The sequence below is a fragment of the Candoia aspera genome, chromosome 7 (assembly GCF_035149785.1).
Source record: "Candoia aspera isolate rCanAsp1 chromosome 7, rCanAsp1.hap2, whole genome shotgun sequence".
In the NCBI taxonomy this organism is placed as follows: domain Eukaryota; kingdom Metazoa; phylum Chordata; class Lepidosauria; order Squamata; family Boidae; genus Candoia; species Candoia aspera.
In genome coordinates, this window is record NC_086159.1 from 7,615,063 (window position 1) to 7,627,827 (window position 12,765).

The 12,765-nt window shown below is 47.2% G+C and overlaps 1 protein-coding gene across 1 annotated transcript in view; it reads left to right on the forward strand.

Moving 5' to 3' along the window:
- Window positions 1–3,473: 3,473 nt before the first annotated feature.
- The window catches only part of LRGUK (leucine rich repeats and guanylate kinase domain containing), a 47,934-nt gene continuing 38,642 nt past the window's right edge, over window positions 3,474–12,765 (forward strand). The window contains exons 1-5 of the mRNA XM_063308689.1: window positions 3,474–3,840; window positions 5,620–5,727; window positions 6,880–6,961; window positions 8,183–8,283; window positions 10,630–10,711. Coding sequence (XP_063164759.1) covers window positions 3,529–3,840; window positions 5,620–5,727; window positions 6,880–6,961; window positions 8,183–8,283; window positions 10,630–10,711 — 685 coding nt within the window. The 5' untranslated portion in view covers window positions 3,474–3,528. The remainder of the gene's footprint in view (window positions 3,841–5,619; window positions 5,728–6,879; window positions 6,962–8,182; window positions 8,284–10,629; window positions 10,712–12,765) is intronic.

Genomic DNA, 12,765 nt, shown 5'->3' on the forward strand with positions numbered 1-12,765 from the left:
GGGATTATAGGAGTGCTACTCCCAGACATCTGGAGATCGCTGGTTTGGGGAAAGCTGCTTGGATATGACCATTCTTGCAAGAGTCATGGACTTTTAGGAAGTCTGGGTGGGAAAAATGAAAGCTGTGTCTTTGGGCGAGGAGGGTGGGCGTCCTTTGCACCAGGTGCCCTTGTGCAAGTCACTGCCGCTGCCAGGGCCAACCCTGGACTGGAGAGGGCTCAGGTGGGAACCAGGAGAACGTTCCAGAGTTCTCACATTATTCCGCACACTCCCTGTTGAAAGACATGAGAGGCATGTTTGGCAGAATGGTTAAGTGGGTTCTTAAGAAACAAAGAAGAAACCTGGCTAGCCATTGAAGGAGTCTGCAGACTGGCCCAAGCTTCATGGCTTGGTTGCACACATCAGCAGACATCTTAATTCAGGCATCACTGGGTTTGCTTGCTTGTTGTTTTTTTTTCTTTTCTTTTAAGCATTCAGTTACCACGCTGGGGTCAAATATGAATTTTCAGTAGCCTTGTTTGCACCCTGTCAAAGTCTGGTCCTTTCCCTGTGTCTTCTGCAGCAGCACGGCATCTTGCAAGAGTTAGCCAGACAGCTCTGTGACAGAGGCTCCAGGGGCCATGGTTCCTACTCTGCCGAAGCCGAGCAGATGGATGACACTTCTTTCCAGTCCTAACGTTTTCACTAACCTCTTCTCTTGGCTGAACCCTTGCAAATCCCAGCGGAAGGGGCAGGCATTTTCCAGATGGTGGGAAATAAACTCTGGAACACTTCAGTGTGGAGAACTCATTAACCTAAGCAGGCAGGCTGTCAGCTTCCCCTGAAATTCAGGGAAGCTCCTTGGGAGACCGACCTCTCCCTCTCTTATACGTGCCCACCAAACCAGCAGCTCCAGTCTTCCACGGATGGTTTGCCAGCCTAACTGTTAATTTGATGACGGGTGGCCTTTTGTGTGCACAGAAGCCAGCTTGTCCAGATGGAATTCTCAGCAGGATTTCTAAAATGGACAATTTAGAAAAAGCCCTTCCTCACTGTTTACTTCTGTGGCCCAACCAGGGCCTTGAGCTGAATAGCAACTGGTTGGATTGCCAAATGAAACCACGTAAGCTTTATTTCAGAAGGATGTTGCAGGACAGCTATGTGGGTCTGGGTTAGCAAAAAACTCCTGATGTTTTAAAGGATGGTTTAATAAACGTAGTTAGAAGATGTTTGCTTAATATTTCCTTTTTTCAACACCCTGTGTCATGAGTAAGGATGGCGAGCAGGGGGCTCCCATCCAGACTGTCAAGCGCATGCGTAGCACTGATGAATTGTTCAGCCATTCAAAGAGACACAGATCGGGACCGCCTTAGCCCTTGGGGGTTATATGTCTGGGTTTTTCCCATGCTTCTTCAGTTTGTTAGGATTCCTGTTAAGTACTAGCGATAAATATTAGAGACCAGTTCATTGTCTCAGTGTGTTTCCTGGTTGTTAGGACACCCTGTTACTTTAGCACGCCCTGCCCCCAAACAGCATCAGATGTGCTTCAAATCCATTGCTTCCAGAAATTTATAACCAACTGTTGAACTTTCATATCAGTGCTATATTAAGTGCAGGGTACCTTCACATGCCCTGACATAGTTTGACTTACTGATTGAACGGATTAAAGGCAACCTCCTTGGTTGTTTGTGAAATGGGAAAAATGATAGTTGTCCCACTTGCAGGTAGTTTTAAATCAGTGTTTTTCAAACTTGTCAACTTTAAGAGGTGTGGATGTCAACTTCCAGAGTTTCCCAGGCACCTCTTCAAGTTGACAGGTTTGAAAAACACTGATTTCAATCCATCCTGTAGCTGCCCATGGCAGTGGTCACTGTACATCCGATTAGGAACTTGGCTCTAGTCCAACAAGGTGATCAGCTGGAGGCTCACAAGCTTCGACTGTTAGATTGCTCACCGTGGCTCCCAGCAGCCAGTTTAAAGCCTGCTGTCTCCGATTCCGGTTAGATTTCTAGAAACGTAATGCCTTTGTCGCATCTAGAAAGTGCATTTTACCCATTTATGTGAGTGTGATTGAAACAACCCTTTCTGGATACTTTTTTTTTTTTTGCAGATGCCTCTATAATTTCATTGTCAGCTTTAGCTGCTGGGCCAGGGTGGGTCACGGTACAACCTTATTTCTAGCATGGATTGATGTGGACACAATGATCTAGTGCGGTGTTTCTCAACCTTAGCAACTTTAAGACGTGTAGACTTTTCTTGCCCACTCCCTCCTCATTTGCAGTTTTCAGAAAGTTTAATAAAGTTTGAATAACAAAAAATATCAGCAGGTCACAAGCGTTATTCTTATTTCCTTCTAAGGGTCCTCTCAGAGCATCTTCTCACATCCCCACCACAGCTGGGTTGAAAGGAGCCTGGTTGTCTTTCAGCCACTCATTAAGGGGCTTTAACATTTATTGCCGTGAAGATAATGAAGGGAGTCATTCAGGTGACTTTCATTACCCTCCGTTGGAACGTTTCCCTGAAGGGCTGAAATAAAAGTCAGAAGATTAAGTCCATCAGAAGTTCCTTTTTCTCCCCTTCCCTGATAGCCACAGCGATCAAAGTTTGTTCTGCCATTTATTCTGGGTGGAGGGAGAAGGCAAGAGGGGGCGGCTGGAGCAGGGGAAGGTTGCAGGAATCAAGCATCCCAAAAGTGAATTTGGAACTACTCAGGTTTTAAAAATGAAAATGAAAAGCTAGCATTGCCAGAAAAGAGCGTCTAAGCAAAGGAGCCCTGCAATTCACATCTCAGACATCTCAAAACACAGGATTCAGACATGACGCCGAGTCTGTTGGAGTTGGCTGGCTAATACATTTTGATAAATAGAATAAATTCTCTCCCATTGGCCCCTTCCCTTGCTTTGGCAGCAGCAACAGCCTCCAGTGAGAAAGCAGCTCAGGATTGGCCCGCCTAGATGCTCATTGGTCTAAGAGGCAGGAAGGGAAAACACCGGCCGGCTTTCCCCGATGTGGCTATTGCAGTCTGAATCAGTGCAAGGCAGGCCCGGTATTTCTCCTGGCGTCTCTTTCCAAACCTGGCCTACCTTGGAGGGCTGGCAACATAGAGTGGGGGGACAGTGGCCTTTGCAAGCCTCCAAAAGCTATTTCAAGCCACGTCAGTCCCTGAGGCAAAGGGGCCCCTTTTAGCCTACAGGGCAGGGAAATTGGGGGGGGCACACAGGAGTCTTGGACCAGGATGTCCCTGTGTCAATTGAGTGCTTAGACCCAGGTTGAAAAACGCTTTTCTAAAGACTGAATGCCCAACACTGCAACGGCCTCTTCCAAACCGGCCAGCCCCGCCCTTCTCCTTCCCGGGTCGTCCCCGCCTGAACTACGCTTCCCGTCACGCCCCGCGCGGCGACGCAGCGTACTGCCCTACGCGCGGCGGCAACGTGCGCGGAAGGCCCCGCCCCCGCGCGTCGCTGGGCAACGGCCCGTCAACAAGATGGCGCCGCTCCGCACTCGGTGGCGCGGCCGGCGCGGCGCTTGAAAGCCCCGACCGGCGCGGAGATGCCGTCGACGCCGCCGCTCTCGGCCCGGCCCAGCGTGCAGTCCCCGAGCAGCCAGTCCCGGCGCAGCGGGGGCCCCGGGCCCCAGGCCGAGGACCGGATGACGGTAATGCGCTCCTGGGGGCGGCCGCCGTCGGCCATCCTGTCGCGGCGCCAGGACGAGCGGGTCTCGCAGGACCTGGAGCGGATGGCCAACTCTTCGCACCCCAGCAGCGCCGGCCTCAGCTGGGAGCAGGAGGAGGAGCGCCTGGAGGGCGAGGAGGTGGAGGAGGAGGAGGAGTCCTCCGAGCCCGAGCCGGAGCCCATGGAGGAGGTGCGGCCGCTCCGCGCGGGCCCTGCGTTAGGAGCGCTACGGGGCGCGGGGGGGAGCCGGCGGCTTTGGGGAGGCGCGCCCACGCGGGGCGTTACGGTATCGGGGAGGGGGCTCTTATTAGGAGATTTACGGGCGGGGCTCGGGGCTTTGGGGAAGGCGCGCTCACGCGGGGCGTTAGGGGAATGGGGGGGCGTTAGGAGATTTACGGGAGGGGATTTTGGGAAGGCGCCCCTAAGCGAAGCATTACGGGACTTGGGGAGGGGGCTCTTGTTAGGCGATTCAGGGGAGGGCCTCGGGAATCACGGGAATTGGGGAGGGGTCCCTGGGGAGGGCGCCCCACCCGGGCTGTGATGGAGGTGGCACACCTGGACTGCAAGGGCGCTGGGGGGGTCCCTCACCCTGGGCAGGAGGGCAGCTTTGGGCCGGTTTCCCTGGATCCTGGCGGAAGGGCTGCGTTCCCCCCACGCCGGGGAAGGGTCCAGGCTGGGGGGCTCCTGCTCTCGGCAAGGTCCGGGAAGGGCTGGAGCCCCCTTGCCGAAGGCCTCTGCTGGGGACAGCGGGGGGGGGGGATTTATTTGGCCCAGTCCCCAAAAGGAAGAAGGGACCCTGGTGGGTCTCCCGCACTGGGGATCTGTTACTGGGGGGAAAACGGGGAAAAGTTTGCTGGGGGTTCTCTGGAAGGACGTTCTTGAATTCTTTGGAAAGGACGCAGCCCCTGAGTCTGCAGAGAATTTAACGCAGGAATCGCCCAGGCTTTGCGCAACTCGCCCCGGGGCACCACCAGACTCCTTGTTTGAGGGGAGGGGGTTGCCCTTTCAAGGGGTGAAATGTTAGTGCCTTTCCCCCTAATTCCTAACCAGCCACCCCCCATATCCCAAAATGGGAAAACCAAAGGGCTGGAATTTTTGGCCCCATCCATCTGCATCTATTTCTGAGGGGAAGCCCTCTGGGCACCCCAAGCCACCCTCTCTGCAGCCCCGATTTTGCCCAAGTGGCGCTCCAGGGGCACTGGGAAACGGCTGTTGCTCTGGCCATTGCAAAAGAACATCCCCATAATCTGGAGGCCCCTCAAAGTCCAAAGGAGCATCTGCCGACCTAAACAGAGGAATTTACAAGACCCGCATAAGGTGCCACTGGACTCTGGCTTTGGCTTCTGGGCATTGGGTGGAGCAGGAGGAAAGAAAGGCGACTCTTCAGTGAGTTGAAAGGAGATGGAGGGAAGGAGTAGCAGTCTGTAGGCAAGCTGGTGAGCTGTGGGGAGTTGTTTTGTACTACAGCTCCCACGATTCCCAGCCAGAGTGGCCAAAGGCTGACATTGCTACTGCAAGAAATCAGCAAGAGCTCTGGCGCTTCCTTCCTCTGAAACCATATTTCATAGAATTAACAGGTGAGGAAATATCCTTGATAGAATGGGAAGAGTTAGTTCAAGAGGCTTCCTATGAGAAGAATAAAAATAAATAAAAGGAAGACATAGCCTTTCCTGTCAAATTGTGGTAGCATTGGGCTAGATAAAATAAACCCTTCCTTCCTTGCTCTGTCCTTACCATGCAGCCTGAAACCAACCTTCTCTGGCAAGGTCTGCAGCCTTTATTTTTCTGCCACCGGCTTATCTTATTTCCCTCCCATGTCCTGTCAGTTTGGGCCTGCTAGGGCCCACGCACGAGGAACAAGATTGCTCTGCACTGGGTATGCCTTGCCAAGCTTTGCCCTGCTGCAGGGGTGAATCTTGCATCTGGATTATTTTAGCTCTGCCCAACCATACCTCTCTCTCTCTGGCAGGAGGTGTTTGATGGTGTGCTGGATGAAGACGCGATTGCCGATGCCCTGCACACGCTGGGGCATTCTGCCTCTGGCACAGAGCGGGTTTACCTGCACCTGTCACTTTCGGTGAGTTGATGAAGACTCCACACCCAGCGTTCTCCAGCCGAACCAGCTATCCTGGTCCTGTTAAAACAAGGATATCTGGCAATGCTCTTTTGGTAGAGTCCCTCATCATATGCTTTTGCTACATCTCATGTTGGTTATTTAAGTCCACAAATGCCTCGACTCAGAATCTCTTCCTGCCCATATCTTGGAGGACCAAGTTCATCCTGGTTCTTAGAATGTTTCTACCAGTTTTTCATATTCTCTATTTTAATTATTGTTAATTACCTTGAGATCCAACTGAGTAGAAAGGCAGAGTTTAAATCAAATAAAAATAAAGGAAAAAAACTAAAAGTAGTTAACATGCTGGGAATCCAGATTCAAGTCTATCTTGGACCACAGAAGCTCACAGGGTAAAAATGGAATATCCAAAATCTCCCCTGTCCCTGAAAACACAACATTTCCTACAAGTGCATCGAAATGTTCTTGTAGATCTTGTTTTCCAGATTGTGAGGTATTTGTAGGCATTGTGGGAAAGTTATGGATTTTTTGGTATAATCGAATGGAATTTTTTTTTTTAGGTTTCTGGTGTGTACTGCGGAAAGATATCTGCAGAACAAATGTTTTCATAGCTTAAAGCCTTCCCATGTTTTTAATCCATTTCGTTGGTTGTATTTCTTCTGGACCTCAAATACAGCCATGAATCTGAGCAAATCAAAATAATCAGAACATTAAGTGAGGCACTGGATGTCATCCAGCACGACTGTCCTGGGCTGGAGCAGAGATGTCCAAGGAAAGGGAGACTACCTCTTTCTTATCCCTAGGGGGTTCCAGCTTAAACGCTAGATCACCTAGATGTTGGCTAGGTGCTGCCATTGAACACTGAAGGGATCATCTGTTCAGTCAGAGCAGCGTTTCTCAACCTTGGCAACTCTAAGATGGGTGGACTTCAACTCCCAGAATTCCCCAGCCAGCCTTGCTGGCTGGGGAATTCTGGGAGTTGAAGTCTACCCATCTTAGAGTTGCTAAGGTTGAGAAACACTGAGTCAGAGGGTTTGTCCATTCAGGGCAGGATTGTCAACAACGTGGGTGAGTCAACAGGGTCTCAGGCAGAAGTCCTCCAGGTGACAACCTAGAAAGACCTTCTGAATCCTCTTTCCCTTTTTCTTCCCACAGGATCGCTGTTTAAGTGAAATCAGTATTCTTTGCAAATACATTCATCTTGAGAAGCTAGATCTTTCCTACAATAAAATCAGTGGTACGTGAGCCCCATGGCTATAACCCCTCTGAGTGGTAAATCATTTTGGAAAGAATCTTCTCGTTTCCCCTTACGTGGCTCCGTAAACCTTGAGAAAAATGGAATGGTTGTTTCCGGTTCATATCACATGCTGTCATGGCAAAAATGTAACAGCTAGAATAGAAAGATGATTCCTCTGTTTTTCAGATCTGGACATAAAATGCCGGTGGCACTTTGTTCTGAAGCCGGAGACAAGAGTATTTGTTAGAAGTAGCTGTTTCTTGAATTGGTTCTGAGTCAGCCTGACTTCTTCCAATTGCGTTAGGACTGCAATTCCCAGAATTCCCCGCAAGCATGTCCCAAAGCCAGCTCAATTCCTATTGGCAGTACAATCAGTTGCCCTCCTTGGGAAAAGGTCATATGTTAGATTACAAGGGACCTGTTACTGCTTTGTAAGATCAGTACTGAATCAAGGTGCAGCTTGCTGTCTTTGGTTTTCTGGTCCATTCCACGGGGATGCTGATGATCATCAGGAATTCTTTGGAAGAGAAAAAGTCATTCCCCAGCTCTAGTAAGAGGGTCAAAAGAATGGAAGTGAGTGAGGTGGGTGGTGACTGAATTTGTAATATAAATAAACAAACTTTGCCGTGAGCATCTAAATGGGATTGTCCTTTACAAAGACCCCAGAATACTTCACAGCAGTGTTTCTCAGCCTTGGCCACTGGAAGATGTGTGGACTTCAACTCCCAGAATTCCCCAGCCAGAATTCCCCATTCTCTGCCGTGGCACCCACCCTATGGTACAGTCTTCCCCCAGAGGTGAGGCAGGCCCCCTCTCTCCCGGCCTTCCGGAAAGGGGTAAAGACCTGGCTGTGCCATCTTGCTTGGGGTGGGAAGGGGGGAAGCCAATTCTGGGGGTGGTTAGCACCCTAAAGAGGCTCCCATGAATTTATGAATTTACAAATTTGAATTAAGAACTTTTAATACCGCCATCTTGGATTTTATATTTTATATTTATATATTTGTGTTTAAGAAGTATGGTTTTCTAGTGTATTTTAATCTGTATTTATTTTTAGTTTTATTGTAAACCACTCAGAGTCGCTTCGTGTGAGATGGGCGGTGATGAAATTTGAAATATAAATAAATAAATAAATAAATAAGATTAGAATTAAGATTAGACTGGCATGAGTTCCACGTATCTCCTTTAATATCCCTCACCCCACCCCATTTTTCTTCTTTTTAGATCTCTCTTGCATCAGTCAGATGCCCTACTTGTTGGAACTGGATGTTTCCCATAATGTACTGACCACATATTTTGACTTCAGACCACCCAAGAATCTCCAAGTAAGACACAAAATGCAACCCTTTCTGTGAGATTTGAATCCGGCTCTCCTCCCTGCAGTGAGCTGGCCAGTCAAACCGCCTCATTCAAGCAATCTAAATGGCAAAAACGGGATTTTATATACGGTCTGTTTCATAGAGATCAGCTGCGTTTATCTTTTCGATGTGTGAAGCTGAGTGTTCAGTGTACTCATGCCCCATTAACAAGCTCCTTTTGTACAAAAGCCCAACATTGGCTTTTTCTTCATGTCATGTCATGTACCTCATTGGTCTTCGAGCCACTGTGATTAAAACCTTTGTAGAAATTTGTGAGCACACACAGGCACGTGTGTTCTTGTTTTTCCAAATTATCCTACTCCTACCTTTTTGCTCTTTCTTGCCTTTTGGTTATGTTTGCACAACTGGTTAGTTTTAACCCTGGTCAGCTTTTACTTTGTTTTTTTGGCTTAGCATGTGGAAACCCAGCCCATTTGGCTCATTTATGTTCAATGCATTATTCAGAGCCAGAATTCTGGGCAAATGTGGTCACTGTATGTTCTAAGCCCCTCTGTGCGCCATGCCTTTTGACTTCTTCACCCTTCTTCACTTAGGACCTAGCCAACTGCAGCTGATTTTGAAAAAGCTAAGCAGAGGCAGACCAGTTTTGTCCCTGGACTGGAGACCTTCAGAAGAGTCCAGAGTTATACTGACTGAGAAGTCAAAAAAAGTATTGGAAGAAGGCAGTGGCAAATCATCTCCATATTGTTGCTGAGAAAACTACATTTCCATGGAATCACCAGAAGCTGAGCTTGAGTCTAGATGAAATTCCAGAGTAGATCAGATAAATCAATTCAGAAACATTTCTTTTAGATCAGGGTTTCAATGCCTGAGGTCCAGAACCCTCCCCACAAAGCCATGTGTAACCTCCAGACCATGTCTAAAAGTTCCTACCAAACTGAAATTTTCAGTGTGGCAGCAGGGAAAAATACATAACGAGGGATATGCATAAGATAAATAAATCACATATTTGTCCTCACTCCTGAGTTTTTTGTCTTGGCCTTCTCTGCTTTTCAAAGTGCAGCTCCTTCCCAGAATTCAAAGGCCACATGGAGATCTTTACCTCCTCGAAATTGTACCTCTTTGTTATAATACTTAGGATTCTGTTTGGGTGATTTTCAAGATAAATGGAATACTCCAATTCTGGGGATTCAGAACCTAAAGACCAAATGCAGATGGTAGTCTCCTTCAACTCTAAGGCATTCAAAGCTTGGTTAATCTTTGACCAGAAATTACACAACCTCTATTAATTCTTAAACGGTTCGGCTTGTGTTGGAATAACGTTTGAGCATGTGCAAGGAGTTTTCTTAATTCAAGACCTAAATGGGGAGTTGTTATAATATTTGTCTAAAATATCTGCATATTATGTTAATTTAATGACCCTAGTTTACCATGCAAGAACAGACATTTTCAGTGGGTTCTCACAACTGACTGGGTTTGGGTGAGCTCGGTCATCGTGTTCGGTTATAATGTGATTTGTTTCAGCAGCATAATGTGTTATTCACACATAACAGCTGTGTTCAGTTAACCCAGGCTTGAGGTTAAGAGAGGGATGTGAAATGAGCCACTCATGAGGAATGGAAAGGGAAGCAGAAGAAGGGTCTATTATAATCCAGAGTGAGCAAACTGGTTTTAAGATGCTGCTTGAATACAGGAAACACCAGGAGTGGATCACATATCTCTGCATAGGAAAAGGCCCAAGGAGAGAAGAGCAAGAAGTCTGGAATCTATTCAGTGAAGGATAACAAGCATCAGTACAGACAGGGAAGAGCCTTTTCCCAAACTGGTACATCCAGGCATGTAGCTGGCTATGGATGTGGGATTATAGAAGCTGAAGCCCAACACATAGGGCACAAAGTGGGGGAGTCTGACACAGAGAAAGCATATGGAGATGACCCAGTGGAGGCCATCAGAATCCATGAAATTGATGTTCACTTAATGATGACGAGCCAGAGGTCTCAAAGATCATGATTTCAAAATCTCTCCAAAGGACTCTTGCTCTCTAGATCTATTACTGTACTAAGCCTTTCAGAAAATACCAGGAATAAGAGATAACTAGGCCGGCCTTCATTTGGGTTCAGCACTGATGCTTTCAAGTGGAACACAAATACATTAAGAACATTTCTGAAGGGTGGATAATGGACCCATCGTTCAAAACCCATTTGCTCTTTTTAAGCAGATGGATGAGTGATACTCCTATATCACCTTTTGTCCCCACATTGAGGGATGATGGTGGCAGGTGGGCTGGGGTGGACTGGAAGACAGTGTAGGGCATCTTCACGTGTTCTTCCCCTCTTCTTGCTCTCTTTCCAGGTTGCAAATTTTTCCTACAATGATATTCCCGAAATGCAAGACCTTTCCGCCTACCAGTCCCTCAGAAAGCTCATACTGGACAGTATCCTTTTTTGGTGAATGGTGCATTTAGAACAGAGCAGGCAACGTGGGCACTGTATGTTGGGAAACCTTCCTCGGATCCCAGTAGGCTCCCCTCCCACCTGCCTTTTTAAAAGAGGATGTTTTTTTATAAAAAGTAAATAAATAGGAAGGTCGCAAGCTATAAAGCAAAGCCTCTGGAAGCCTGCTTAATTGCAGCAGTGTATTTAGCTCCACAGTCATCCCGTTAGGATGGCAGGATGATTCGTCTTCCATTCACTGGATATTTTGTGACTGATCAAACCCGCTATGATGGTCATTTTGCGAATTGCTCATTCACCCATGGCAGCCATGTTGTGAAAGCGCTCTCAGCATAAGTAAACTTGGGGATTTGATTTCCTGTGGATTTCCATTGGAGGCCTACCCAATCCAGTTATTTTTTAAAGTTTTTTAAAAATCTAATACAAGAAGCAAGGTTTACGGTGCGACTGCAACAGAGCATCAGATGCTAGAGGCCCCTTTCTATACCAATTCCCTGAAAATCCATTCTTCGCAATGCTTTGCCTTTTGCATCGGTAAAGGTGTGCTTATTGTGCATGTAATGTGCCAGGGGACCATGAGGGATTGACGCATATTTCCTTTGAATTGTCTTCAGACTGGGATGGATCCACCACAACAGGTCCCTTGGAAACACTGCTCTGTCTCCAGGGGAGAGAGCTGTATCTTGGGAGAAATTCTCCTGGCTTAGGTGGGGCTTTCAGATTTTGTGCCCTGATCTGATCTGAGCATCTTCCTTTGCCCGAACACATGAAAAGCAGTGATACGTGAGTGCTTGGAGGGGAATGATCTCCTGTGCCATTCACAGTAAAGTCAGTAAATAGTGACCTGGAACCCGACCATGTTTCTGACTTCAAGAAAGCCTGTGAGTCACGAGCATCTTCCCAAGGGACCCCTGGGTCATTTGCCCCAGAGACTCTCAGAACTAAACGAAGCTGCCAAGGTACCTCCACATCACCTGGATACAATCAACACTTGCTTTCCCGACTCTATTATTATTTTTCCCAAGATAACCGAAGCTACCTTGCATACATATTTGTAAAACCTTCTGCAGAAGCGTGACAATGGACAACTCCCGTATCCCATATGCCTACCAATAAAAGCGACCCACTGTTTTTAATGCCGTGATCATCCCGGCTTTCAGTTTTCTATCACTGTATTCTTCTTTCAATGATTCTTTAATTATTCCTCAGTTTAATCCAAGTCATTGCTTTTAAAGGAGGATCTGTGGTATAATACCGCCCCTCAAGTTAATATTTTTCTCTCATGTTAATTCTCTTTTTTTTGGGGCAAATTTTACACTTTTAAGGAAAGTCAATTCTTAATTTTCCAAATTAAATTCTGGTTTTTCTTAGCTGTTGAGCTAGTAACACTCTCTCTGCCATTCAGGGATGCTAGTTCAGGCTTTGAACTCTGTATCTGAATCTTTCTATTCCAGATTCTTCTTACTGCTTCCCCAAAAACATTCCCACTGATTCTGTACAGAAAGTTCCCCACAGGGACGGCTCAGGACTCCAGTTGCTCCGATTCAATTCGTTCCACAGCTTTTTGCAGGAACCAACACATCCAGTCATTTCCTCTGTTTAGGCTTTGACCATCAAATGGATTTGAAAGATGCTTTCTTTTAAAAAATACATATTTTGTGCTGATGGTAGGTTAAATATTTTTTTTTCCATACAGATCAAAGCATGAAAGCGTTGCCTATAATTATGTTGAACAATCTCTTGGAACAATGGATTTTTAGAAATCATTCGGGACAATTTTTACAGCACACTAAGCACACCCTCTTGCAAATGATTGTGTGTAACATCTTCACGCAGTGATTTTTATGCCAGGGTAGAAATACAGAGGGGGTAACTTAGAGGAAATTTAGAAAAGAAGGATTATCCCCTTGCTGCCAGCCCCCACCCCTCTTCAGGTGCATCCCCGCACTCTAGAACAAGAGCCTGGGGTTGCTGAAGCTTGAGCTTTCTGCAACTTCAGCTGTCTGTAAGAGCAGAGGAAGGGTGTGATACTTTT